The sequence below is a fragment of the Etheostoma cragini genome, chromosome 20 (assembly GCF_013103735.1).
Source record: "Etheostoma cragini isolate CJK2018 chromosome 20, CSU_Ecrag_1.0, whole genome shotgun sequence".
Classification (NCBI taxonomy): Eukaryota; Metazoa; Chordata; class Actinopteri; order Perciformes; family Percidae; genus Etheostoma; species Etheostoma cragini.
Window position 1 is genome coordinate 8,515,144 of NC_048426.1, and position 27,968 is coordinate 8,543,111.

The 27,968-nt window shown below is 40.7% G+C and overlaps 2 protein-coding genes across 2 annotated transcripts in view; one reads left to right on the forward strand and one right to left on the reverse strand.

Moving 5' to 3' along the window:
- Nucleotides 1–9,986, reverse strand: part of stag1a (stromal antigen 1a) — a 43,880-nt gene extending 33,894 nt beyond the window's left edge. The window contains exon 1 of the mRNA XM_034857846.1: nucleotides 9,771–9,986. The gene's annotated coding sequence lies outside the window, so the exon portion shown is untranslated. The remainder of the gene's footprint in view (nucleotides 1–9,770) is intronic.
- Nucleotides 9,987–20,806: 10,820 nt separating this feature from the next.
- slc35g2a (solute carrier family 35 member G2a) lies at nucleotides 20,807–26,215 on the forward strand. Its single transcript, XM_034857868.1, has 2 exons — nucleotides 20,807–21,162; nucleotides 24,620–26,215. Exon 2 carries the CDS (start codon nucleotides 24,646–24,648, stop codon nucleotides 25,999–26,001), a length of 1,356 nt encoding a protein of 451 aa, XP_034713759.1. The 5' UTR covers nucleotides 20,807–21,162; nucleotides 24,620–24,645; the 3' UTR covers nucleotides 26,002–26,215.
- Nucleotides 26,216–27,968: the final 1,753 nt, after the last annotated feature.

Consider the following 27,968-nt stretch of genomic DNA (forward strand, 5'->3'; position numbering starts at 1 on the left):
CACACGCGCTCTTGCGCACGCACACGCACACACGCAGCCATCTGTTAGTGCCACAAACTACTGTATGTTAGATCTCTGCAGAACACAAAGCTTGATCTCCGCAAAGAGAAGGGGAGGGGAGGGATGCTGTGTGAACTACACAAACTGATAGGATCTCTGTAGAAAAATTGTTTCCCCCCCCTAATCTCTTGAGAACTACCTCTGTGAATAAAGGATAAATAGATCATAGGAATAAAAGGTGCAAGGCTATGGAATGGCATAAAAGAAATAAGGCAGAGAACAAGCAATGTATCTCCCCCTCTCTGTGCAATGGCTGCCTGCTCAGCTGCAGCTACGCAAAATGGAGCCGCCAGAAGAGGTGGTGGTGGGGGGGAGGGGGTTAGAAGGGAGTGAGGGGGTAAATGGGAGGAGGGGGTGAGGAGCGGGGAAAGAGGGGTAGAAAGTGTGACAGCAGCACAGAGGGGGAGAGCAGCAGGAGAGGGAGTGGGGTGAAAAAAGAACAAAAACTAATTTGTTCATTCTCTCATCTGTCTGGGCTCCCTCTCTCACCTTGGCCCACATTTTCAGTCTGCCTCATGTTTACTTCTAATAGAGGGGGAGAAAGAGGAAGGACACACTCATAAACAGACACGCAGACTGACACACACTCACTGCGGAGGCCATTAATCCTAACACCCATTATTACTTTCTAATGATCTAGCGGCACGTCAAGATTTCACAAGAGTGCAAGAAGCCTGCTAATTTGAGCAGGCAGATCTCAAAGCAACAAAAACAAAACAATCATGTAGCCTAGCAATAATGCACTGACAGCTGAGGGGAATAATGACTGCCCAGATACAGCATGAGGGATTCAGAATAAATGCTTCTGACTGAAGCAGGTGGTTGATTTAAAGCTGTGCTTCAAGGAGGAAGTCCCAAAAAAAATCCCAGCCAGGTGTCAGAACCAAATGGCGAGACAAAGAGGAGGAGGGAAATAGAACAGCGAAAACAGAACAGCAACATGCTGGATTCACACGAGTAGGACAGTCAGTTATTGTTTATGTGAACCTGTCCTGCTGGGGGACACACAACAGTTTCGTCCACTGGGGTCTGTTTGGGCGTTTCGGACACACAACAAACCGGTCATTACTTCTGAGTGGTGCCGGGCAAATTTGGTCAAGCAGTTAGCCAGCTTTAACAAAATGCAAAGGATGTCATTTGATAATTGTTTCATTACTTTGAAAACATTGCAATAGTAAATTTGATATCTTTTTGAACTGTTGGTCAAACCCAAGAAGTTGAGGAAACCTTGGGTTTAAGAAGTTTGTGACGGACATTTTTTCACTATTTTAAAAGTACTTATTTCGGCTGTATAGTAACTGTCTGGAAACTAGTAAAGTCCATCAGCCAGATGCTCTGCAAACCGGGCTGACCTTGACCACAACTGCCAACAGTTTTAGGAAGCTGTTAGCAGTGGGTTTGTCTGACACTGTAAGGAGTGTTTGGCTCACATGTGGATAATGCTGGCAGGATAATATGCAGTCAGTGGGGAATAAGGAAAGAGGTTTATGGGTAAATAATCTGTTGGAGTCAGCCAGTGCAGGCAGGGAAACCCCTTAATCCCCTCTGCACAGGGCGAAAGAGCAGATGGGGTATGAGTGATACAAACTAATGATGTCTCAGGGCAGAACAGTGAACAGTTCTAGCCTGCCACATCTCCACTTTTAGTACACCTCGGTGGAATTCACCTGTAATCTATGGACACATGTACCATGCACACCAGATAACAGTGTTGCCACAGTCCTTTTCCCATTTGTGCACTTAAATTATTTTTCCAGCCTTCCATTGTTAATGCAGAGACAGTCAATTTGTCTGTTTTTCTACATAGTGAAAGGTTTGCATCCAAAACCAATAACTATTTGGCACGTTCACAGTTTCCATATCTGTGAGGAAGCTTTGTCTAGAAGCTCAGTTTGTTGAAATGTTTGGTTGTTTTTGCGGCCACTTCATTCCCACTCTGTACAGCCACAGAAATGACTTGGCACAGGGCAGCGAATCAATATTAAGTAAAAGTGTGTACAAATAACACTAACCATCGAGGCACGCACTGCCACAGCCGATGCTGAGGAGATGGTATTTGCTGCTGCTTGGAGCTGGTTGTTAAGCCCGTGTGTATAAATGACACCTAAAAAGGATTTTGTGGGTCTGGTCTAGTGCCAAAGATAGATCTGGCTGCTCTTAACGTACGTAAATCACCAGATAACAATTTAATCCCCTCCAAAGCACAGACGAGAATTCACTTATGCCCAGACATCAACCCTCGGGGACTCTATAAGCAGGATATCAAGCTCTACTTTTGAAATCTAAAGGGAACTCTTAATGGCCCCAAAAGAGATCAATAACTTATCATAACCTCTCTTTTCCATTCAAAAAAAAATTAAAAAATGTGGACTAAACTCCTTGAGGAGATTAAAAATACAATCTCAATCGATGCCTAAGCAAATCAAAGACTTTCCCGACCTAACTGTTGGCCGAAGCTCCAAAAGGAATTCTTTCCACCCAAGAATTAGAAAGCTCAAAAATGAAAAGTATTTGTTTTTATGCTCCAAGCCACAGTATGTGAAGGCAGCTGAAAGTGTTGATATCTTTAATGTAAAATTAAAAAACCTACCCGTCCATTAAAATGTTTTTGTTTTGTCTTTATTTACTTTGTTAAATTGTATTGGTGTTTTTATTCCATCCTATTTGCTTGTTATTTTACCAATCAGATTATTTTATTTGAGCATTTCTATGTCTTGGGTGCAATAGTCTCAATTTTCTTTTTAGACTAGGCTATTTTTGCCATTTTCATTTTTTCTAACAGTATACATTAATAAATCAATGTAGAGGCACACTAGAAATGGAAGAGAGAGAGAGTGGGGTATGACATGCAACAAGGCTGGAATTGGATCTTACAGATATGTGGCATGCACTGTAGCCACTCAACTAAATTCCTTATTAGTTTATACATCAGCATCTAGGGCTGGGCGATGGGGAGAAAATCAGATATCACAATATTCTTGACTAAATACCATAAGATCAATATTGCGGCGATATTCTAGGGTTGGCAATTGGTTCTTTAACTTAATATCTTCACACTCAGATTTTAGATAAATAATCATTAGTGATGTGGAGATAATGTCTAAGTGTGGAAAAGGCACATATTAGAACAGCTAGAACAGTCTAGTAAATTCAGAGAAGTACATCACTTAGCTGTAATGCAGCCTTTAAAACCAGGAAAAGATAACACTTATGTCATACAACAATATTAAGATATTTAAAATCTATCTATGATGATATCTAGTCTCAGATCCGAATATCGATATAATATTGATATTTTGCCCGGCTCTACCAGCACCAACTTATAGATGTCTCATAGGAGGAGTTATAGTTATTAACAAAGACAATATTACACACTTAAAATGTTTTTATAACTATATTATAGTGTGTTGTTACATTACGTTACATGGGGGCGGGATGGCAGTCTTTTCCTTAAACCGCCTGTCTGAGGCTAAGTCTTTCATAGGGTGTTACACACTTCGAAGCTCCACTTTAAAGCACTGAATTGTAAAATATTTAATACAAAAATGAACTGCTGACAATCCCAACAAAGGCAGGAGCAACACTTTCTCACTAAGACAAACCCAAAAAATCCATCTGATTTCATGAAGAAACACTTCCAGAAATAACACTACGTTCAGATGCCAGTGGGTTGATTGTAGTGCAGTGATTTCATTCCTTTATAATAAAGTGAAAAGACTGCTGCTTTGGCATTTTTATTGGATGTGTTTCAAGTGATGGAAATAACACCCCATTGTTTCTCTTACTATGCTGCCAGTAAGAGGAAAGTTTGTGGTTGCAGTCAGCTTTAACAAGGTGAACTGATACCTAATAAATACATTATCACAAACCATATGTCAGAATTACAGTAATTACCTTGTTTATTTTAGCATTGTGTTTTTTTTTTTTCTGGAACTACAGCCCTTCGAGCAATTGTGTGGATGAGATTTAGGATTCCTTTTAAGCTTCTATGGGAGCTCAGGCAACGGTGGAGAAAATACTCAGGTCCTTGACTTAAATACAAGAAAAATATTGCATTATTGAAACAACTAGACACAACATGTCTTTTACTTCACTTAAAAACGGGTACATGTATATATGTGCTCTGAAGATTAAAAGTATCCACATCGCAGTTGACTGCAGTGTAACAACATCATGCTAGTACATCCACGCCTTAAACTCTGATTCAAGACCAACTGAAATCACATTTAGTCATCCTTTTTGTATTGAAAAATAACATCAACGTATACATATAGCCTACATATCATGGGCAGACAATGTGTTGTTGTTGGTTGTATTGAAGAGTAAGGACCACCCCAGCGTCTAACAGGAAAGCAGTGATAACTACTGGTACATATACACGCCGTTTAATGCAGCAGCAAGCTTGCTATCTAGCCTGCAAACTGATGTTTGTGGTAAATTTATAATTGGTGGCTTTGTTTTGTTTATATTTTGTTTATTGTTTCATGTTAAGTTAGATAAGAGAAGCAGGTAAGCTAACATAGGTTGTTGTTTAAAGACTGCCTATGATGGAACACTGACGCTACTGACTTACAGGCTGTATTGAAATAAAGTCTCTATCTACGTATACAGATGCCGTCTATTGTGTTGAATTAATGCATACCCAGTGGGGGCCAAAATATAATATAATACACTGTATATGTTTTTTACCTCTTGGTTTTCTTTCCTCAAAAGACAGCACAGGAAAAGTGACTTGTGTTACATTCCACATCTGTTTAACGAGATCAGTGTGAAACTATTAGTTAACCACACAGTTTCAAGGCCAGTTGAGTCAGAGGAGTTCGATCAGCCTCATTTGGGGCATTGCTAACAAGAAAACTACAGTTTTTAAGATTGCAACATTATACATGAAGTAAAGCTATACAATGAACCAAGGGTCAACTTGTGATGCTGAGACTCACAATTACACTAAAGTATCAGTATCAGGGATTGTTTCCCAATCCTTACACTAACAGCTCCTGCCAGTCGGTAGTTTGGCTGCATCAGCAAACGCCTGTGCATCAGCTACAGGTGAAGGCAGCTTGCTCAGCCGAGAAACCACTGAGCCGTGAAGAAATACCAGGGAGAGATTGCACGCACACACGCGCACACACACACACGCGCACACACACACACGCACCCACACACACACACACACACACACCTTGTCTCATTACTGCTCAACCTGACAACGTAATATCATTAAAAACAAATACCCTCTGCTACAGATATTGACTCCCTTTTAAAGCTGTTGTCATCATGTTCTCTGGCCCTTCGTTATGTCAACACTGCATTACTATGTTATCTTACACCATGCAATTTTTCCTTTCAGCATGGCAATTTCTACCACTGGTAGTTTTTGCCATGTGGTAAAAGATAAGCCCCAACTATTGGTAAAACACAGCTAGCATGCATAAGCAGTTAGCATACAAGCTCTTGTGGTGCTGCAGGAAATCCAGGTGATGCATTTTGAGATGTGTGTATAAACATGGACTTCCCAGCCAATGCACATGCTGTGGTCCCTAGCTGGTCCTGTTACCGTGTTGTACTTCTTGAGTTACGACAGTATTGGTGATCGCAGTTGAATGCAGAAAATCTATAATTACCAAGCATTTACAGTGAAAGTATTGCAACGTACCATATCCCCAAATGTGCACTTAGCTACCTAAGTGCACATAGTCGTGGCCAGCAGCTCTTTACACTTTGGCATTGCTTCCAAACAATCAATTTAACTTAATGGCGCGTGACTTTTCTGTGTAAGTGTAATGGGTTTTAAAAGGTCCGAATCAATAGTTGACAACATTCATACCTGTGCAATGAGGCTGTGATGAAAGAATATTATGTACATGTCCCAATTCATGTACAGTTAACACTATGAAACTGTAAAAAAAAAGAGCCATGTCAACAATTCAATTTGTCTAGCTTTCAAAAATGCAAAACAGAACTGTGCAACTTGGGTGTTTTTTTTTTAACTAATTTGACTTTATATAATGTGACTAATATAGTGTTTATGTACTGTATTTAAATGCTCAGACCTGCTGCTGGACCTAATTGCAACAGCCTAGAGTTAAGTTATCAAATTCAGCTTGGCTTTACAGCACTCCTATTCCTAACTTCAACTGAGCTGCCCTGCACAGACAAAACTGACAGTAGCAGGTCTGACACCAGCAATGCAGCTAATTACACAACAGGAAACCACATCACAGGGAACACCCTAAATCAGAGTGACAAAACTATTTTAAAAAGTGTTATGCAGGCAGGTGTGTTTGACTATTAACATGAGCCGGCTTCTGGGCTTTCCCCAAGAAGAAGAAAATGCAGATGCTTGAGTAATTACAACAAACAAATACGTGTTATGCCATAGCACCATCACACCAATGCATTATAGGGACACTGCTGGGATGTTGGCCCAAATCTGCCTCATTCTATTATTCATATACATAATTGTGAATGTGGAATTATCACTTATTTTTCTTGTTAGATTCATTAAGTAAAGATGTGCTATATGATTAAAATATTATTAAACAGAGATTTGAAGAGACTGTGCTGAAAGCCGCCCCAAATTTGACAACAATACGAAGAGGAAACACTGTTCTTTCTATAGCCAACATCTTGAATCAAGGTCACCATGTAATTGCCTCTGACAAATGTCAAACCCATTACATAATCTCCTGAGCTGTATCATTATGAGCATATGGCTCTAACAAAAAGCACACTGCACTTGAGCAGTGAGAGTCTCCAGCTTAACTACCAGGCCTATATGGCACGAATACTAATACAGAATCCAGGTGTGCTCTTTCCAATTTGATTAACTGTCAAATAATATGTCTCAATACCTTTGTGTTTAAAATCCTTAAGACAAACAGTATCTTGCTTTCATTAGGATGTGTAAAGTACATTTTCTTTGCAACAGTTGGAGAAGCCATGTGCTTTTCTTAACAGAAGCAGCCTAAAAACCAATTCTCCTCAAAACAAATAGCCACATTACATATCTATTATTACCCAGTATTCACTTTGAAAGTGACAACAAACTACAGTATGTGTCTAGGAATAAGTACCATGGTATAATAACCTCTGTCTTGTATAGGCTAATAATGGGAAGAGCCAGGGCAAAGAGCCGAGCATTAAGGGAATAGAGGAAGGAGGAGGGATGATTCACCATTTCTGGTTTATACAATGACATGCTCTCCACATCAGCCACCTTTAGATACTTCTGCAGGAAAAGCGACTGTGTGCCAGCTTCAAACATTCCCAACCCCAAGGTAACAACAATCTGGTGTATAACTAAATATTTATGAAATGAAAACTGTGTGGATTTTAAAAACTGTGTGGTTATTTCTTCAATATAAGCTAAAACACAGAGCACCTCTGTTTGGCATCAGACCAAATATTCCCGTTAACGTGAATATATCTAAACCAGCAATTTGGGAAGGTGATGTCTATACTATATCTATAACTGTGCTCTGGCATCAGAACATGCTGTGACTCATTACATGAAAGAGGGGCAAAGGTCATAGTGTGTGTGTGTGTGTGTGTGTGTGTGTGTGTGTGTGTGTGTGTGTGTGTGTGATCTCAATTGACTAACATATCACACCAGAGGATCCTGATGATGCAATAAATGAGCAACCGAGATATTTTCAGCTCACCTAGTTACCTGTGCAGGTCTACTCTAAAGTTTCCAAACAGAGCTCCCATTACATCTCATCTGTTCCTGTCCATACAGATTTACACAAGGACACAATTCTAGCACCGCTTTTAACAAATTCCCAGCCTTGTGTTCTAGTGTTTAAACGCAAAATGTAAAAGGAAGACTTAATAAACAAAACTATTTTGGGGAGAAGGGACAGACCTCTTTGGGTAGGTCACCCAAATACTTGTTTTGCATGGGAAGACTAAGAATACTGTGCAAATGACCAAATGGCAATAAAACAGGACCCGTTTGAACAATCATGCCAAATAGTAGTCTCCCTACTACACTTGACTGTAACAGGAAGTAAAAATAAATAAACAACATTCACTTTCAGTTTCTAACTGGACTGGAGCCAAGAATAAGAGTAAACCAATATACAGGCATTTCATGAAAACTAAACTCAATATAATGTTAGAGGTGGGAAATAGCTATGCATTACTCTTCAACATCACTGGGTGTGTTAAGATCATTTTGGGCAATGCTGCAAATCTATGACCATGAGTGCTTATGGCAATATTTCATTTGTATATGATTGTTGCAATAATTTAATAAAAGTAGCTACGCAATGTGTATTTAATTGCTGACCAAAACATAACTGGTTTATTTGAGCAATTAAAATGTTCTCAATGGTGGTGCAAAATCATTTCTATATATTCTTCTATGATATAGAATGACATATATCATGAGGATATTCGGTTAATCCATTACAAAGAAGCTACATTTTAAATGTGCTTTCAGAATAAAAACACTTGCACATATTTGCACATAAAAAAGTTAAAATCATTGCAGAGAGCCATCATCAATTGCATCAACACATGCAAATGAAATTCTCACAATATTTGACATTGCTGAACTGCAGAATAATTGAAATGTGGCTATGCTGTGCAGTATGGGGTGGAAACACTGAGTAATAATGTAATATAAGTTGGCAGGCAAGCAGGCTGCAGATTGCAATCCAAGACAGCCTGCACGAAAAAAAAAAATCACATGGCTGACTGTAAACAAAGCGGTTATGCAACAATCTGAGATTCATGCTCACTGCTAGGAAGCACGCCGTGACCCACTATGAACTGTCCTTAACTACTTTGCAGGGTGAGCTGTACGTAGGTCAGTTTGAGAGGGGAGGGACGGCCAGAATTAGAGCCAGTTTAGACGTGTAGGGCTGGCTGGTGGAGCCCATCCCCCCTAATGTGACTCATGTTTCCCCACTCAGTGTTGCCTGCTTCCCGCACAGAAGGGGGCGGGAATGGGAAAGAAGCGCCATAATAATGTTGTTTAACATGCACGGAGTCCATACTTGCAAACATATTGAAAAGCATCCACCTGATGTCATTCATTAAAAAGCAACATGTTCTTTAGCCGTGTGAAAAGTCACCACTACTCTGAAAACTTGAAGGCAAGAAGGAGATGGGATGCTGATGTTGACACGAGAAAAGAAGCTACGAGGGATACATCTCGTATCTCACATTGTATATCTCTGTGTGTGCAGAAAAACAGAACTACCCGGGGTTAAGAACAACAAAGTCAACAACAACGTGATATTTGCGTTGATGACGATAATAACCAAAGAAAGCATTGCACGGCAGGAGAGCAATACTGTAACCTACGATCATAATACGGCTGTGCAAACGAGAGAAGGGGATGCTGTGATTCCTGCTTTGCAAAGAACAGAAATCACGTCACACCGCATGGCTCTTTATTTGTTGACAAGCCAAACTCAAGAGCAGGATGGAAATTGGTTGCTAAACGGGCCAGAGCTGAAACAACCACTTGTCCCTCTAGCAAGTTGTATTGCCGAAAATGTGGCGCTAGCCCGCTAGCTAATGGCTCTGCTAGGCTATAATGTAACTGAGGAAGAGAGAGAAAGCACATTCACCTCCGTTAGCCGCTAACGCCCATCCCCCAACCAACCAGTCTCTCCTGTCTGTGTCCACCATCTTTAATCTGTGCTCCGTCTCCCTTCCCACTGCACAAAACACGACAAAAACACAAGACACTCACCTTTAATGAACATCGCCGAATCAATTGTCACCTTCCAAAATAATAAATCGATTATCGTTTTAATATTGTGAGTATTATAATATTGAAAATTGGCCGTGCGAGCGGAACCGCGCCTTGAGAGAAGAGCAGCAATCCTAAACCGCCATCTGGTGGTATTTTCCTCTCTGTGATGCAGCGGGAGCGGCGCAGCCTCAGACCGAGACACAGCTGCCCCCTGGCGGACACATTGGGCCGCGGCGGACACGCGCCTCGGGGGGCGAGCATAGGGAAGGAGGGACCGCAAGACCCCGCCAGCACGACACTCGCGGGGACGCGCACCGGAGCAGAGAGACTGACCCCTTTTCTCTCGGTTGGATCATCACATTGACAAGACTGTATGATAAAACACTACATGCAAAGCACTATAAAGGATACAAAATGTCAAAAACAACACACGCACACACAGACAAAAGATACATTGATGTAATATATTTAAATATATATTCTTTTGGTTTGTGTTTGTTTACATTTCACTTGTGTACAGCGATTGTATTTTGTTTGTCATTGTTGCTTTTTTCTATGCCTATGTATTTACATATCCACACTTTTTTTATTAACTACCCGTGTGCATATTATAGTTTTATGTTTATTTGTACCTATCTTTGTTCAGCTTTGCCGTCCTTGGCTGCTGTATTTTCTAACTTCCTGTAAATTGTTCTTGGTACTGTGTAGTAAATTCATCAAAAACAATTAAAATTCCTTGTATGTGTACACACACTCGGCCAATAAAGCTTACACTCATATTCAATATCAATTTATCTGTGGATAATTCTCTTGATTTATCATTTTATCAATGAAATGTCAAAAAGTAGGGAAAAACAAATACTGTATATTGCATTATTTTAATAGGACCAACAGTGCAAAAATCAGTTTGATCTGTCATACAGTATGTGACAAAGAAAAGCAGCAAAACCTCACATTGGAGAAGCTGGAACCAGTAAATGTGCACTCGATTATCAATGTACTTGCGGATTCATTTTTTTTGATCACCTGATTCATTTATCAACTAATTGTTGCAGCACTAATAAACCCACTGTGGGGCACATGTCTGCATTGAGATATTAAAGTAATATGTTCAGAATTTACAAGATGTGGCTGAACAAAACACCCTTGACCTTTGACTTTTCATGGTTTCGCTTTTTCTACCTCTTTCATCCTCTTATCGCATCTCTGCTTGTCAACCTAGATGGAGGGAGAGAAAGAAAAGAGTGAGTGTGTGCACATGGCCAAACTTCTATGCCATTATTCTCCATGAGATCCTTGAGCTGAAATTGGAAGTGCACAAACCCAATTACAGAGCCTGGATGTGCGCATATTACTCACTCCAGCTCACTACTGCCTAAAGTGAGAGCTGGAGACAGCCATGGCTTTAGTTAATTACATTAGTCTGGCATGAGATTCATTGAGCGGACATCAAACACCTGCATTGTGTGTGTATGTGAGAAGACAAAGTGCACAAAACAAAAAAACTAAACTAAAACTTTTGTGTGCATTAAAAAAAGGTTTCTTAAAGTCTTTGTGTTAGACCCACACACATACACACATATGCACACACACGCACACACACACACACACACACACACACACACGCACACACACACACACACACACACACACACACACACACACACACACACACACACACACACACACAAACATACTGGGTAGTGTTTCATCTGACAGGCGCACTGTTGTTTGCCATAGCAACAGCAAGTCTTCCCCATAAAAGCTGCAGCTGCACCTCAGGGTTATTTAACAAAAACAAACACACGCACATGCTCACGCACACACACACGCACACACACACACGCACACACACATACACACACAGACACACGCATGCACACACACACAAGCATTATAATTCTCTAATGTTTGGTGTAATGAGGCATTCCAAAGTTGCCATCAATATGTATCAAATAGTATCAAGGCAAAAAAAAAACTTTTCATACACCATTTTAAACATTCTGCAGAGAACCTTTTGTAAAATTGTAATCGTGTGTATTTTTTTGACAAACCAAATGAAAAAAAGAGTTGTAAAATTTGTAGGCCTACCTCTGTTTAGTTATTTTTTTAATTTTTTTTCCGATAACCCTTTGCATGCATTAAAAGATTGTGATCATGTGAATGTAATAAACATCATAACTGCTCATCAGTAGCCTGTAGCATCTTGTTGTTTTTTTGGTTCATTTTTCAGGTTACATGATTCATTAAAACAGTCAAAAAAAGTTCCTTCTCTAATACTCAGATGGTCCTGTTGAGGAAAATATTTTTCTCGTGAGCAAATTGTATCATGTGCATTGGAAAAGGTGCTGTAAAGTTCTCAAATTACCAGCATTAGACAAAGTTGTAAGAATATGGTTCAGAACAGCCTGCAGAGATTAGTATAATATCATTGTCCAAAAAAACAAGAAAATGAATTATTAATAATTAATAATAATTATGAATTATTAGTGCCAGAAATGGATTCATTTTCAAGCCAGGAAGAGGTATGATCAAATCATATCACTGACGGGATGACAAAATCATTTTTTTTGTGTTCTTTTGCAATCTTTTGCACACAGTTCGGTCTGTTTCATATACAACACCTGGTTCAAATCGCTGAGCATGCATTTTGTTTCTGCCAGGTTTGGACATTGTACTGTACTTAAAGACATGTATCGTTAAGATATATTACTTTTGAGCATTTTATGCATTAATTATTATACTCCATGTTCCAACTGTAAGATTACATGGCTGTCATTGCTCTCACATACAGATATTAACCAACAGCAGTGATGTAGAATGATCAAATATACATTTCTTTCCGATTGCTATGACAGTGTTTTCAACACTTTTAAAAATTTTCCTGAACTCTTAACGTACCAACACACCCACAACACACAATTGGCAAAACAGTTGATTTCATGCTCAAAATCCCACATTGTAAATTAACTCCACCACTAATACACCATGTCTACCAAAACAAGGCAAACATGTCTCAAAATCTACTAATCTTTCCAAAACACTAACACATGTTCTCTTCCTACAGGAACATTTAGTCACCCGTAGCACAATGTCATAGACAACACTAACATCAGAAGGAATTACAGAAACTGCTGTTCTATTTACATGTGTCAGGTCAGCTTTTAATATATTGTGTTTTGCACTGCAGTTTCTCTTGAAGCTTCTCCACATTTTTCTTGTTTTTGTTGTTTGTTGGGTTTAGTAAATGCACACATTTGGTTTCTTTTGCTGGAGAAATCCAATACAAAATATAAATGAGCCATCTCAGAGCTTTGTAGAATGTACGGTTTACGAAAAAACAGAGACAGAATTGTCCTGGTACTTGTCTCCCTTTCCATCGTGCAGGAATTATTCACACTTTCTTTGTGTTCACCTACATTGTTCCTTTTACACACAAGATCAGCCCGAACAGGACCTCTTTTACTGCATGTATTACCACATGGTCATGCAATCGAAAAAACCTCAACACCTGAGTGTGTTTCCAAGATGGGAATCAGCTGTGATTAGTCTATTTGCATACTTTAACTTCAGTCAGCTGTTTCTCAGTAGTATTTGTGTTTCAATTTAGAGTATCAACAGGAGCTTTTTGACTTCAGCAAGAATAAATATGTTACTTATATAGCTTACACAGACGGACGTTTGTTAAGAGTTTGGGAGAGTTGTTAAAAGTATTGAAAAATTGTCATAGCAATTGTAAAAAAAAATAATTTTATTGCTCATATGTATGTATGTATGAATATATATATACATATATATATGTATAAATATATGTATATATAATATATGTATATATATTAATGATCATGGATATTTACATTGTTCTGAGAGAGGCTGCTTTCTGTCATCACTTTGATCTGTGACATTACACAATCAAGTCTTGAAACAGGTGCGCGCGCACGCACGCACGCACGCACGCACACACACACGCACGCAGACACACACACACGCACACACACACACACACACACACACACACACACTAAATACGTGCACTTACAGTATGAGCCAGTGTCTGGCTGTTTATCCTCTTGTCATCTACCATTTTTGTTCAGACAAACTCCAACACAATGGATCTGTCTGTGCAGGGTGTTGCATCACATTGCAGTGTTTTGCCATGGATTTTAAGCTTTTCACTTTTCCTTTGGGCCAACAATCCTCAACGTTAACCATTTCAGCATCTCAAACTCATTTTGTAGACACTTGCCCAGGTTAATCTGTTTTAAACCTGCCCAGTATTTAATCTCATGAAGGCGTTTCATTAAGACTACACCTTACTTTTTAGGCATGCATGGTGCAACGTTACAGTTACATAACCAGTAGACTTCCATGACATCTGCATGAAAACATCTAGATCCATGTTTATGTTCTCACTGACAGTTTTGATGCAGATTTTGAGAAACTGTGGTACACATACACACAAATGTAGCCATGCCTGGATCCACACACATAACACGCTCAATCACAGCCTCCATTACAATTTCAAAACTTTCCCGGGGCTGTAACCATGGCAACAGAGGCTGTCTGGCAAGGCATTAACAGAGCAAACCCTTTTAGACTGTCAAGGTAATCACAGGTTATGATTTAAATAGTCAAGAGCAATGACTAACATTAAAATCTGTGGGAAAACACACACCCGTGGCTTTAAGGGTGCTTTGATAAAGGCTCATTTCAAAACCTTTTCTGCAACATTTATGCGAGTTACGTAATAAAGGTCTGTTTCATCCCAGTCATCTCTGGGGCTGTTGACTAACAGACTGACTTCACGCGGTTGTACCATGCCTGTTCTATTTTTTTATTTCTTGCAACCTCTTTGACACCCCGTTTCTGACTTTCTCATCATCTCCCAAGCCTCCCCCCGCCTCTTTCTGCCCTTGCCCTCCTTCCCTCATACCCTCGCTCTCCCTTTTTTGTTATTTTGTTATCTTTCTTTCTCTTGGGCATTTTCAGCCTTTATTCGACAGGACAGCTGAAGAAATTAAACGGCAGAGAGAGGGGGGAATGACATGCAGCAAAAGGGCCACAGACCGGCGTCAAAACCAGGCCCCCACTGTGGGAGTGAAAAATGCATGAGGTAGTAGAGTGCTGTATTGCATCGCTGGTTGGAAAACACACGCACACACACACACACACACACACACACACACACACACACACACACACACACACACACACACACACAGATGTTAGCAGACGTAGTCAAGCTTTTTTTTTGCTGCAGTGTGTGTGTAATACACTACTAGTCCAGGTTCCTAGTTTCCATAAAAGATCATCATCTCATCTCCGTCTTCATCTCAACAAGGGTGGATTTTTTTCTTTTTTGACTCCCCTGTTCCTCTCCTCCAACACAAAGGCGCGGTGATGAATGTGTCCTGTCTGTGGTTGCGGTTCACTTATTACCACTCTCATCAGCTCCTGCTGTAATGAAAACAGGCGCTCAGACATCCAAGGACCCGAGCTTTGAATAATGGCATCCTGTGGATAGTTCATAAACATTGAACGCCCAAAACAGACATATTTAATAACAATAATGGATGCGGAATCCTGTTTATTTACCATAGAAATCACCCAAAATGTAAATTGAATGTCCATGAATGGTAATATCTGACTAACAGACAATCATGATGCCTCCTGTGTCAAACAAGTGTGAAATTGGCAGAGAAACTACCCAACCTATGCCCACGTATGCTAATATGTGTGTGAACAGAAATAGAGTGTGTGTTCGAGAGGCGGATTGAGGAAGAAAGATTCAACAAGGAAAACACAGATGCAGCTGATGGTGAAAGAAAATAAATGAAATATCTAAGTCTGGATGCAACTCTGCCCTTCACTGTACTCTATAATTCATTTCATCCTAGCCAGAAATGGAGCAGGAGAGAGACAGTACTGAAAGTTTCTTGATTTTAGTTCTCACATGTGCTTGAATTCATCAAAAACCTCTTGATCTCTTACATACTCTCAATCCATCCATCATCCCCCTCTTCTTTCTACTACAGGGCTCTCATCCCACCCAACTGCCTCCCTCCGTCCCCACTTCCTCGCCAATATCAGCTCATCTCTGCTTCCTTTTGCATATTCTTATCACAGCAAGACACAGACTACTCCCTGGAGGCTGCACCTCCCAGGCTGGATGTGATGAACCCATTACCCAAAAGCTGGCCTGCAGAGTAGACGATGGGATTTAAACGGTGCCCTGAATAGCTGGGGCTGATGTGCTACTCTTATTTGCTGTAACCATGGAAACACTAGATATTCCTTCTCATCTTCAGAGACATAGCCTAAAGCAAATCTATGGGAAAGAAAGAAAGAAAGAAAGAAAGAAAGAAAGAAAGAAAGAAAGAAAGAAAGAAAGAAAGATAGAAAGAAACTTAGTTATATATTTGACCAGCAACCATCTATCTGAGAAGCATGGCTACTATAAAAAAAAGCCCCAGGGACAAAACACAAGGAAATTAGCTTTGTGCATCATGTGGGTCCATTTGGCCATATTAGACTAATTTTAGCAAAATTGTGCTGCATTTTGAGGGGAATTATGTTGAAACATCCCAGATATACCACACAGCGGGATTTGGTATATTTAGGGTTACAGGGCTCAATCAAATTGTGTCTCATTCTGAATGATGAGATGAAGCAAGGTAGTTTAGTTCTGAGCTCCATCTTAAAAATGTGCAAAAATTAACATCCATTATCCCTGTTGTATTCCAGCTTGTTCTAACTAGAAACCAAATTTTAGAAGCACTGTTGCATGGCGATACATTAGTCTATGATAATGGATGGCTTCATTAACGTTGGCCAAAAAGTTTGTTCAATTTTTATTGAGTCACAGGTTGAAAGTTGTACAGCTGTAGTGCAACAAAACTTGCATTTCTCAGTCACCTAGTAGTGTTTTTTATTGTAAAGTATTGTTATACTGAAGTTCAACTACTTTCATGTGGACTGCATTATTTTAAAATTGTTTTACAAAACAGTCTGTTAGAAAAATTGTGATACGTACTTTATTTCTGATTATTGTAACAACTGTTTGCATAAGAATACCATATTATACTGATCCCTCTAAACAAGATAACACGGAGCTTGTCCTGGTCCTTGTCCTTGTGAAAGGTACAGGGTGTTTCTGGGGTCAGAGCAGCCAGAGGAGAATCCCAGACCCAATGAGATAAACTCACAACATCCACGTTGTCATGACTTTGTAGTAACATCCACTTTGTATAAAAAAGTGTCCGTAGAGAGCTTCCAGTTGGGCATTTTATGTACTATTCTGTAGTGTGGAAACTGTCTCCTTGTGTTCACAAGTAAAAATGAACTTTGATATAACTTTAGTGGTCTCTGTCTATTCATGATAATAATAATTACATAAATGATAATTTTTTAAACACAGTCTTTCAGAGCATATTGTCCTTTGGTTTAGTCTGCGTATTTGGGAACACGTGCAATCAAGACAAATTGCAGTTTGGTAAATACAGCGAGCAAAATTATTGGATGTAGTCAGATGTCAGTCACTCAGCTATGGTCAGGTCTTATTGTGAGTAAGGCTGAGCAGATAATTACTACTAAATCCTATCCACCCCTTAAAAATGAGGTTGCAACTCAGCTATTGTGGCTGCTGCAAAGGTCAATTAGAAAGTTTCAGCGTGTCTTTTGTCCCCTCTGCCATTAGACTTTTTAATGAAAGACACAAGACAAGATAAGGAATTGTATTGTCCATCTCTTGCAACACTTTGTTTTTCTTTTATCTGTTTTTAATTAATTTGGAATGTTGCCTCATGCTTGTGTGTTTCAAGCCTGCTACTGTTTGCATGATTTACTGAAGTGTGAGCTTGGGAAGGCTGTTAGTTGTGTGCATACCCAACTATGTATTCCTAAATGTTGGTGTGTGTGTGTGTGTGTGTGTGTGTGTGTTTACGTGTGTGTGTGTGTGTGTGTGTACGATAGGGGCTGTGTGTACATGCCTGTGTGTCTTAAATGTGCTGCACTTTGGCCAAACAAATTTCCCATCTCTGGGATAATAAAGTATAATTTGACATTGACTTTGAGCTGCTCCTATCAATTTTCCTAAATTACAGTAATAATGGCTCCAATGACTATGTGTAATGTGGACAGGGTAATGTAGGTTCTTATCAGCGGACTCTACAGTTCTGCTCAGTTCTATTGAGCATTTTAGCATCTGTAATATCAGTGTATTTTACAGCTCACAGCTTTACTATTTAGGTATATTTTTCAGATTTTAGGGTGTTAAATAACGCAATAAAACACCAGTTGATTAAAGATTAAAATGGATATTACTATTGTACATATGATCTGGCTTGTTTTCAGTCTTTAGAAAACACTCAATGTGCAATTTTCCAGGTGAGCAGAATGAGCATTGAATTATTAACGACATGATGAAACCTTCATGATAACAAATTTTTCATGAAGGTTTGATTCCACAAAGGCAAATCCCCACCTACCCGCGCCCTTCAAAATACACCAAAAAGCACTGTACAGCCACTACCTGCCACACACCAAACTGCAGCCAGACAAAGTTAGCAACTTCTCTTGTGAACATAGTGGAGACCAAACAAAAGCTAAAAGGGAAATTCCTATTGTACTTACAGTTGTTCTCTGTGGTCATAGATGTGAATCCAAATGAATGCTGATGTTGCTCTGTGTGCTTAATGTATAATTAGGCAAATGTTTGCATAATTATAGTGATAGTCAATAGATAATTGTCTACAGTGCAGATTATGTTTGCAAGTATAAAACGGTACTGTTGACAGTACTCTGACATACCCTCATTACACAGTAAAGAGCCAATTAGTGAAATGTGTTGTTGGTTGGCAATGAATCCTGCTCACTCTCTCATTTGGACACCACAGAAAAAAATAATAATAAGTGTGTGGTACATTACAGAGACTGGTTGCTCCTTAATGGGGTTACTGGCTGTTTTATTTCCACAATCCAAGTATCTGGGGTAATTAAGGAACATGGAGAAACATCTTTTTCCTCTCGTTATGTGCTCTCTGGAAAAGTCACTCTCCAGTGCTTCATATAAAACAATATAACAACCGAACCTTACAATAGTGCACCCGGATGCATTAGGCAAAGGTTAATACAGCTCAAAATGGAGCAGAGCGCACAGTGTTATGGCAGCAAAATGTCAAAACAATTATTGTCAGGTTGCAAAAAGATTACAGTGTGTGAGATTGTGCAGTGTTTGTGAGTCAAACAGTGGAGGAGATGCTGTACTGAGCTCCTTCAACATCTGCCTCCTCTTTTTCCAAACCTCCCCTCCCTGTTCACACCTAGCCTACTGTTGTAGTTAAGACCACCTACACCGAGACCAAGTCATTACCAAGACCGGAGTGTGTCGAGGCCGAGACAAGGCCAAGACTTTGAAGTGCTGAGACCGAGACAGAGCAAGACCAGACCAGTGCGAGTCCCATACTGCACAACACAATAAAATGTGGAAAATGCTAACTATAGGCATCCCTCAAATTCATCGGAAAGATCCAGATTCCCATAAAAAACACCCACATGAAACAAATTAAGATTCTTTGTTTCCCCTTTTTATTGCCATAACATACAGCATATACACAACTAGCTAATATGTACAGCTAATATTCATTTTCTTTTAGATGTTGTTTTGGAAATTAAACTCCTTATCTTCTATTATTTATTTATTTTAGGATTTGGCTGACATCTCCCAGACAGCCAAATCCTCTTCTCATGTCTCCTGCATTCACTTTCTTGGGAAGGCATGTAAAGGGGGCGAAGAGAGGGGGTTAACTGTTAGAAATTTCAAATTACAAGTAAGTCAAGTTATTGGTTGCATTTGAAGTAGGAAGTTTTCCATCCAATCACAATAATGATGTTACACATAAATCAGACAATGCACAGGCAATGTAGTAATATCCCTGCAGTTGTGGTCTTGAAATAAAATCCAGAGTCCCATTCATCCGAGACCGAAGACAAGACCGAGTCAAAATGTGGTTGATTCCAAAACCAGGCCGAGACCTTCAAAAAATTGGTTATTTTTGACACTATCATGCTGCTATAAGAGCCTCAATCGTTTTTTGGAAAAGCGTTTTGGAACCTGGAAACAGAGATTTTTCCCATTCAGGTCGGCCAATGGTGTTGGCCGACGGGCCTGGCTCAGAGTCGCCGTCCCAGTTCATCCCAAAGGTGTTGGATTTAAATCTCTCTGTGCAGCCAGTCCAGTTGTTTCACACCCTACTGGAAAGAAGAAGAAGAACAACATTTCTGTGGGGGCTTTGTCATGTTTAAACAGGAAGATAATGGAACATGATGGATTTTATCAAGCACATCTCAGTAGATCTAATTATATACATTCTTCTAATTTGTTTTTGATGTTATATTTTAATATGCATGTGCACACCAAATGCTTTTTGTTAAAAATTCTGATTTAAGATGTATACTTCTTGCTTGTTACATTATTGTGAAACTTGTACAACCTGCTTAGGGGGTACAATTTAAAAAAACGAAGGTGTTGAACAAAGTGTTTGACACTGGCCCCTCAAGATTAAGCAATAATGCAAAACATGGCTTTAAGGCCTTTGTTGTAAGTTAATGGGGCATGTTCCCAAACTAAAGTGCAATTAATCAAATTACCACAAATATTAAAACTGGGACCTCTGGGGGCCCTGAGGGGCTGAGAGCACCACGGCATGATGCCAACTAAAAAATAAGAGAGAGAAAAATCTAAACTTTTTTTAATTCTTACAACAGACACAATAGGAAAGGATGTAATGAGACAAAGACACTAATGGCCCAAGTCAGGTAAGGGACACATGGCACGCACGCACGCACACGCACACGCACACGCACACACACACACACACACACACACACACACACACACACACACACACACACACACACACAGTGGGGTGACATATTAGCCAAACATACAATGATCAGGGGATACATAACTGGTGTTGTGATATCACGCATGCTCAGACGTTATAATTTTACCCCCGTTCTCTCTCTGCACTTTCTCTCTGTCACTCTGTCTCTGTCTCTCTCTCTCTCTGTCTCTGTGTGTGTCTAAGATGAGGAGGAGCATCTGTATCAGTGCCTATAGCGTGATGGACGGGCTGCAGGTCGCCATAAAACACACATTAGCTCCCGCAGAGTGAAGTGAGCTGACCGCAGGGTCTGGTCGGGCTGAGGCGTGTCGCGGTGCCCTTGAGGAGACTACTGACTGCCGCAGGAGACAGAGGAAGAGAAGGTAGTAGCAAAAGAACAAATGGCTAAGAAGAGGTGATGGAGCTTTGGAGATGCTCGGTAAATGACTGAGGCTGACCGAGAGTCAAGTTTAACCCGGCGGGATCCACTGGTTTGCGGGAAAGCAGGTGAGTTAAGGCAATTTTTTTTTAATTAGGCCTATAGCCTTTATATAGCTATACATAACCCACCCGTTGGTAATTTAACGGACCACATTATGAAATCACACGAAAATACAGGGCACTAATTGGCTTAATGACTCAGTCGGAGTTCACTGATTAAGCTGAGGTGTGTCAATCTGCGGGAGCATGTGGAGTGTGAACAAGCGCGCGCTTCTCTCCATTCAATAACTCGTCATGGGTCACGGGTCGTGCTGTCATTATAGACTACAATATGCATAGGCTGCCTTCATACATAGCCTACATACATGCTGTTTGGTAGAAGCTTAAAAACCTCTCACAATGTAGACTACCATGGGCGGGAATCGAACCATCACCCCTGCAGGCGCGGGCGGATGTCGGCACTAGTGACATCTTTATGATGGAACGTGAATTGGAGATGTTAACGCGACCATCAGCACGACCCTTTCCTCCCATGGATTTGTGCGCGCGTGTCTGGGTGCGCGTGTCAACCCTCTGGCGTCACAGGGTCGCACCAGGAACCCTGATAACCTTGAAAATAGCAACCCTTCACAAACAGGCATCCACTCACTTAAACACACACATACACATGGATTTACATAAGGACAGTGCAATGACCCTTCAGCAGAGAACACACACAGAAACATATGTATTTAGCAGCAAAATGAAATATTATATAACCTGACATAATCAGTCTTACTTTGAATAAATAAGCTATGGGAGCTGCATAATGCTGTTCAATTATTAACAGTGTAGGAGTATTCATTAAGTGATTGGCGTATTAATGTTCCATATTGAGATGTTATTACTTTTCAAATAAAATATAGCAGGTTAGAAGATGCCTAATACATACACCAGGTTTGACAGTGCTCAGTTTAATTTTTTTAATGCCAGATTTCCTCAGAAGAGCCTTCTCTGAAAATCAGAGCTTTACCTGCTGTTGTTCTCACATGGTGCAGGTGTGGTGTTGGCTAGTAGCGGCTCACTTTAGACTTGTGTAAGGTTAGAAGAAGCTTTTGAGAGCAGCAGCAGCAGCAGCACTGCAGAGGCAGGCTGCATCACCCAGATCAGTAAATACTACCGACCAAAAAGAGACTAGAACTTCCTGATCTGCTAATGCTCTTTTTGATTTTAGATTTTTTTCAGAGCAGCAGATCAGGTTTCATCCAACCTTTGGTGGTAGTAAATGACTTCTCAAATATCATCGGTGGAAACTCATGCCGGTGGTTATTTATTACTTTATTCAGCAAACTTTTTTTAGTTTGGAAATCATGAAACATTTTTTTCAACCCAGATTCACGCTTCATTATTTAAGTGCAGGGTAAAATTTCCAGTTGATTTGAGGACGATTGAATACTATAATTTTCCTCAAAGTCCATTTTCATCAAAGAAATGTAATTCTGTTCTATTTTTAAATGAAACACTTCAGGAGCTCTTTGCCATTAACAACACTAACAGCATGTGAGAGTATAAAGGTCGCGTAGCCTGCCTCAAATATAGAGCCTCCCCACTGCTCCTACCAAATCAAAAGGACTGCACCACCAATGATGAGAGAAACGGCAGTGAGCTGCAAAACCGCCTGCTTTTTAATTGTCTGCTGCTGCAGTTAGACTAGGGAAACACAACAGAATAACTGCTTTTAATCTAATATGATGCACCTTTGCCATGCATGTATGGTAATTGTTAGGGTTGGGCGGTATGAAAAGATGATATATTGAACCTTCTGAGTAATTTTTTAAATTTTTGTTAACATGATTTTTGCATCATTTTGATGAAGTACCTTGGTTTATCAGGCGTTACATTTGCTAGACAGGCCACAGACAGACCCTGGTGTCTAGTTATTTCATCAATAAACTGGTTGGTTAACCAGAAAATGTCTCTCAATGTTATAAAATGAATTTTATTGGGATCAAATATGTTATCCTGGTGGTCCAAATACTACTAGTATTAGTCATGTATTCTTTTAAGTATTTCGCTCGGCCCATGTGATTTATAACCAGCGTCAGTGCTGCACGATATGTGGAAATTATCTAATTGGGATGATTTTGACTGATATTGCGATTGCAATATGATTCACGATATTGAAGGGACTGATCATGTTCATATCATTGTTCTCGTTTGCAAAGACTAATGTTAAATCTCAAAAAATTAAAATGATTTGAAGTGTGTGATTCAGTTTTTTTTGTTGATGCATGGATCTGTCCCAAATAACAATGCGTTCTTTAGTCTGTAGGGTAGGATTTGTAGGTTGGGACGTCTCTGCAGCACCACAATAATTCATTCAGAATGGTTTAAGATTTGTGGTTATGAGTGTGTCTCAACAGCAGTGGATTTCCATAAGATTTGGTACACATTGTTAGCATGCTGACATTAGCACTTAACTTAAAGCACAGCTGTGTCCAAGCAAAGCCTTGCAGAGCAGTGCGGGGCTGTAGACTAGTCTTATTACTAAAATACATATTTTGTGTTGCCACCTACACTGAGTCTGTATGGGCCTACCCATGGGCTTTCCTTTAAGTCAAGTAGATATGTGGTTCACCTACTGTGTTAGTTGCCGAATTACTGTTACGTTTACTTAAAAAGAGGAGTGATTTGCATGAATAAACATTATATCCAAGGAAAGCATTCCCCATTCCCAAAGAAACCACTGGACTGCTGAGTGTTTTACAACCTGTAATGCAGCAGTGGGTATGTGCCGTACAGCACCTGCACGGCCATAGTACTCTGCTGCAGAGAGCTATTACCACATCTGTTATAAGGTAGTCATCCGGGAAGCAAGGCCTTGAAGGAAAAAGGGAAAGAGATGGAGAAATGAAAGAACAGAGGAAAATGGTTGAGGAGGTGGTAGATGAGGTGTAGGATGCACGTTGGATTCACATAGCTGTTTTTTATTTTTACGTTAAAGCTGACATATCTATTATTATGACAGACTGAGAACCTGGGGGAAAACAATTCTATTTTATTTTGAGGGAAGAGAAGAGAAAGAGGCATAGGGTGAAATAAATCGTCAGAGACTGAGAGAGATAAAGACAAATGAGACACGAAGCACTTAAGGAAGCTTACATAACACCCCTTGAAGGACATTTTATCCAAGAAGTTTTAAAGGAAGAGTAATAGAGTTGCTAATCTGCCATTATTGTTCAGTAAGATTCTGCTAATATAAACTTTATGTGAACTCTCATCACTAAGAAGAAAAAACAATTAAACTGGTGATTGCTCTGACGGGCAGTGCTTACAGTACGTACATTTTCTGCCAAACACGCAGGGCACATAGGAAGATGAGCGTCACTGCTATTATTATCTCAGATATGAAAGATATATGAGATATCAAGTGGTATCCCCGAGAAGGACAGCGTGAGGGAGAAAGCAGAGAGAGGATTTGCGTAAAGAGGGTTAATTGTATTTTGCATTTGGCTCTACAAGTGTCCTTTCTCTTCCGTCACAGGTGTCTGTCGTCATTAAAGCTTTAAAATGGAGTCCACGCACCTCCTGACTGGCTCTAAGAAGAAAGTTAAGATCCACCCTCACACCGTCACAGCCAAATACACCACGCACACCCCTTACTCCCCTCAACCTGGAGTACACACACACTTCCCCCAACCAGGGGACGAGGGCTACGATGACGCTCCATCTTTTGAGGACTTTGGCTCCTTCCTGGACGAGACGTCAGACAAGAAACAGCTGACGGAGAGCCGGAGATGGCCTCTGACCATGTTTGGCTCCAAAGACAAGGACACGACTAACAAACCTCAGGCTGCTGGGGGAGGAGAGGGGAGCCAGGGGGGAGCCAGAGCAGCAAAGGGGTCTGGAAAAGGGGTAGGGGAACAGCTGGCCAGTTTTGGGGAGGCGTCTGTGTCTGCGTCGCGGCTCACCTGGGTGGGGCTGCTCGGTGCGGCGCTGGCTCACGGCTGTTTGATTGTTCTGACCCGCCTGGCCTCTGAACGCTTCAGTCTGGGCCCCCTGTTTCTGCTCCTGGTTCGGTCCATAGTCCAGCTCCTCTCTGTGGCTGTACCACTGCACAGGGGGGAGAACCCTTTCGGACCGGAGGGCTACCGTCTACGTCTGTTCTGTTACGGAATCGCCTACTCTATCTCCCTGTGCTGCGCCTACTCCTCCTTAAGCTTTGCCTATCCTGGAAACGCCACAGCGACCTGGCGCCTGGCAACCACAGCACTATCGGCAACCCTGGCCTTCTTGCTCCTGGAAGAAAGGCTGGGATTGGGTGATGGGATCAGCATGGCTGCAGGGCTGTGTGGTTTGGGGCTTGTGTTACTTCCCACAGCAGACGAGAGCAACTCAGATTCACCAACTGACCCGGTTGTGTTCTGGAGGGGTGCGTTTGGCTGGTCTCTTTCGGCTCTTGCAGGGCTGTGGATGGCTCTGGCACTGGTTGGGTATCGCTCCCTAAAGGAGAGGGTGGGAGTGGGCACAGCTTTGTTCACAGTAAGCTGGACTGGCTGCCTGCTGGCCCCAGCCTCCATGGCTCTGCTCCAAGAGGGCTGGTCCTGGCCTACGAGTGTCCCAGCCTGGGGCCTGGTGCTGGGCCTGGTTGCCTGCTCTATAGCAGCCTTTCTGGGGATGACGCACGCTCTAACCCGACTCCACCCGGCTCTGGTCTCCGCCTCTCAGAGCTTGGAGGTACCTGTCGCCATGCTTTTGCAAATGGCAGTGCTGCCGTTGGCTCCCACTGCGCCGGAGGTCGTCGGCAACGTGATGGTCGTACTGAGCGTTGGTTGGCTGGTGGCGATGAAGCTGCTACCCGCTCGTGGGGGAGGGCGACGCCAAAGGGAGGAGTATGAGGAGATTTTGGACTCACCGATCAAATAGACATCTCTTCTTTCCTCTTCACACCTCCTTGTCTTTCCCTCACTCCCTCCTCCACAAGATTAGTTTCAGTGTAAATAAGAGACTGCTAAATGTTTATTGGAGCTTTATCTATTTTGTATTGTCCTATTTGCTTTTGAGAAAGTGACAATATTGTGTTATCTGTTATAGTGACTATGTGATGTGACATTAAAATCTCTCTGATGAACACAATGCATTCCTGAAGCCACTTGTAATCAGTATCTCACCTCCCTTGAGAGAGAGAGAGAGAGGGAGAGAGAGAGAGGGAGAGAGAGAGAGAGAGAGAGAGAGAGAGAGAGAGAGAGAAAGAGATAGAGAGTGTGTGTGTGTGTGTGTGTGTGTGTGTGTGTGTGTGTGTGTGTTGGCTACATTTCACAAGAGTGTAATGTCAGTCACTTTAAACAGCCAGCTGAGGGTCGCCCAAGAATTGAAGCCCTCTATTTTGCGAGAAAAACAGGAGATGCAATGCAAGAAAGAGGACCAAGACACCCAATCAGAGGAAGATAACTTGGGGTAGAGAGAGAAAGATGATGGGATTGGCATACAGATAAAAGACTCATGGGAGATGACGAAACAGAGATGAAAGAGAAGGAAGCCAGGGCAGAAAGCAAGGCGGATGGTGTCTGGGTATTGTGCTGAGTCTGGCCAGCTGGCTCTTAAAAACACTGTTCTACGTGTGGAGAACAGCCATTACATCTCATAAATACCTGTCACTCTTTTGTCAGCATATATCCTCTATTTTCCACGTCATTGGCCTCCTGCTTTTCTTTTTTTCCTCTTTGTCCCTTTTGTGTGTGTTATATATGAATGAAGCGCCAAAATAAAATGAGATGATTCCATTCACCCACACACACTGCACAGATGGAGACTTTGAATAAACACAAGTGCCCCCACAGTGAAGAGAACAGTGTGTGAATGAGTGCATGTGTTTAGTAGGAAATGATTTAGTAGGAAGTGAGATATAACTACTATCGTTGTTACTGCATTGTTATTTGTGACATACAAAAAAAAAGGCTAGAAGAAAAAATATCTTGCTTGTAATTCTCTATCCAGCTGTAGATCTGTAAGGTTAGGGACACACACACACACACACACACACACACACACACACACACACACACACACACACGTATAGATCCATGCCATGCTTGTAAGCCTTTCATTAGTGAATATACTCATATGACGTCAGTGGGCTGGCCTAATTAAACTCACATACGGTTAAATGTTCTTTGTTGCTATGTTTTGCCCAGTGATGGAAAGCTTCAAGACACATTTAGTGAAAAAGCAACCTTTAGGTACTACTACTTTACTTGAACACTTCATTTTTATGCTGCTGCATACTCTACTACATCTTAGAGGAAGATAAAGTACTTTTTAATGTACTACATTTATTTGGCAGCGGTTAATGTTTGACATACAAAACCTGGGACCAGTTTATAAAATATGATGTTTGGATATAGACTGAACTACAATCATCATCATCATATGTATACACACTCACACACACATGTATATATATATATATATATATATATATATATATATATATATATATATATATATATATATATATATATATATATACCTTCTTGATCAGCTACATTATTAAAAATTATGAAAAATTGTAGAATAGCATACCACTGACAGTTTTTTTTTGTGTTATGAGTAATTTTGCTTTTTCTAGGGTTAGGGTTAGTACTTTTTGCTTTTGATACATTTTTCTGACAATACTTGTAATGGAGTATTTTTACATTGTGGTATTGCTGCTGCTTTTACTTCTTCCGTCACATATTTTTCATAGTTTTCAGTTTTCATCTTTCTCTCTTTCTGCTTTCTCATTTGCCCAATTTCTTCTCTAGCACTATTAACTCCACAAAACATCAATACTTGAATGTTTGAATGTATTAAGACGTGTTTTGGGACCATCATACATGAACTTTAAATTACAC

Excerpts from the sequence above, each read along its gene's own strand:
- slc35g2a (XM_034857868.1), top strand. The coding sequence starts at position 24,646 with ATGGAGTCCACGCACCTCCTGACTGGCTCTAAGAAGAAAGTTAAGATC.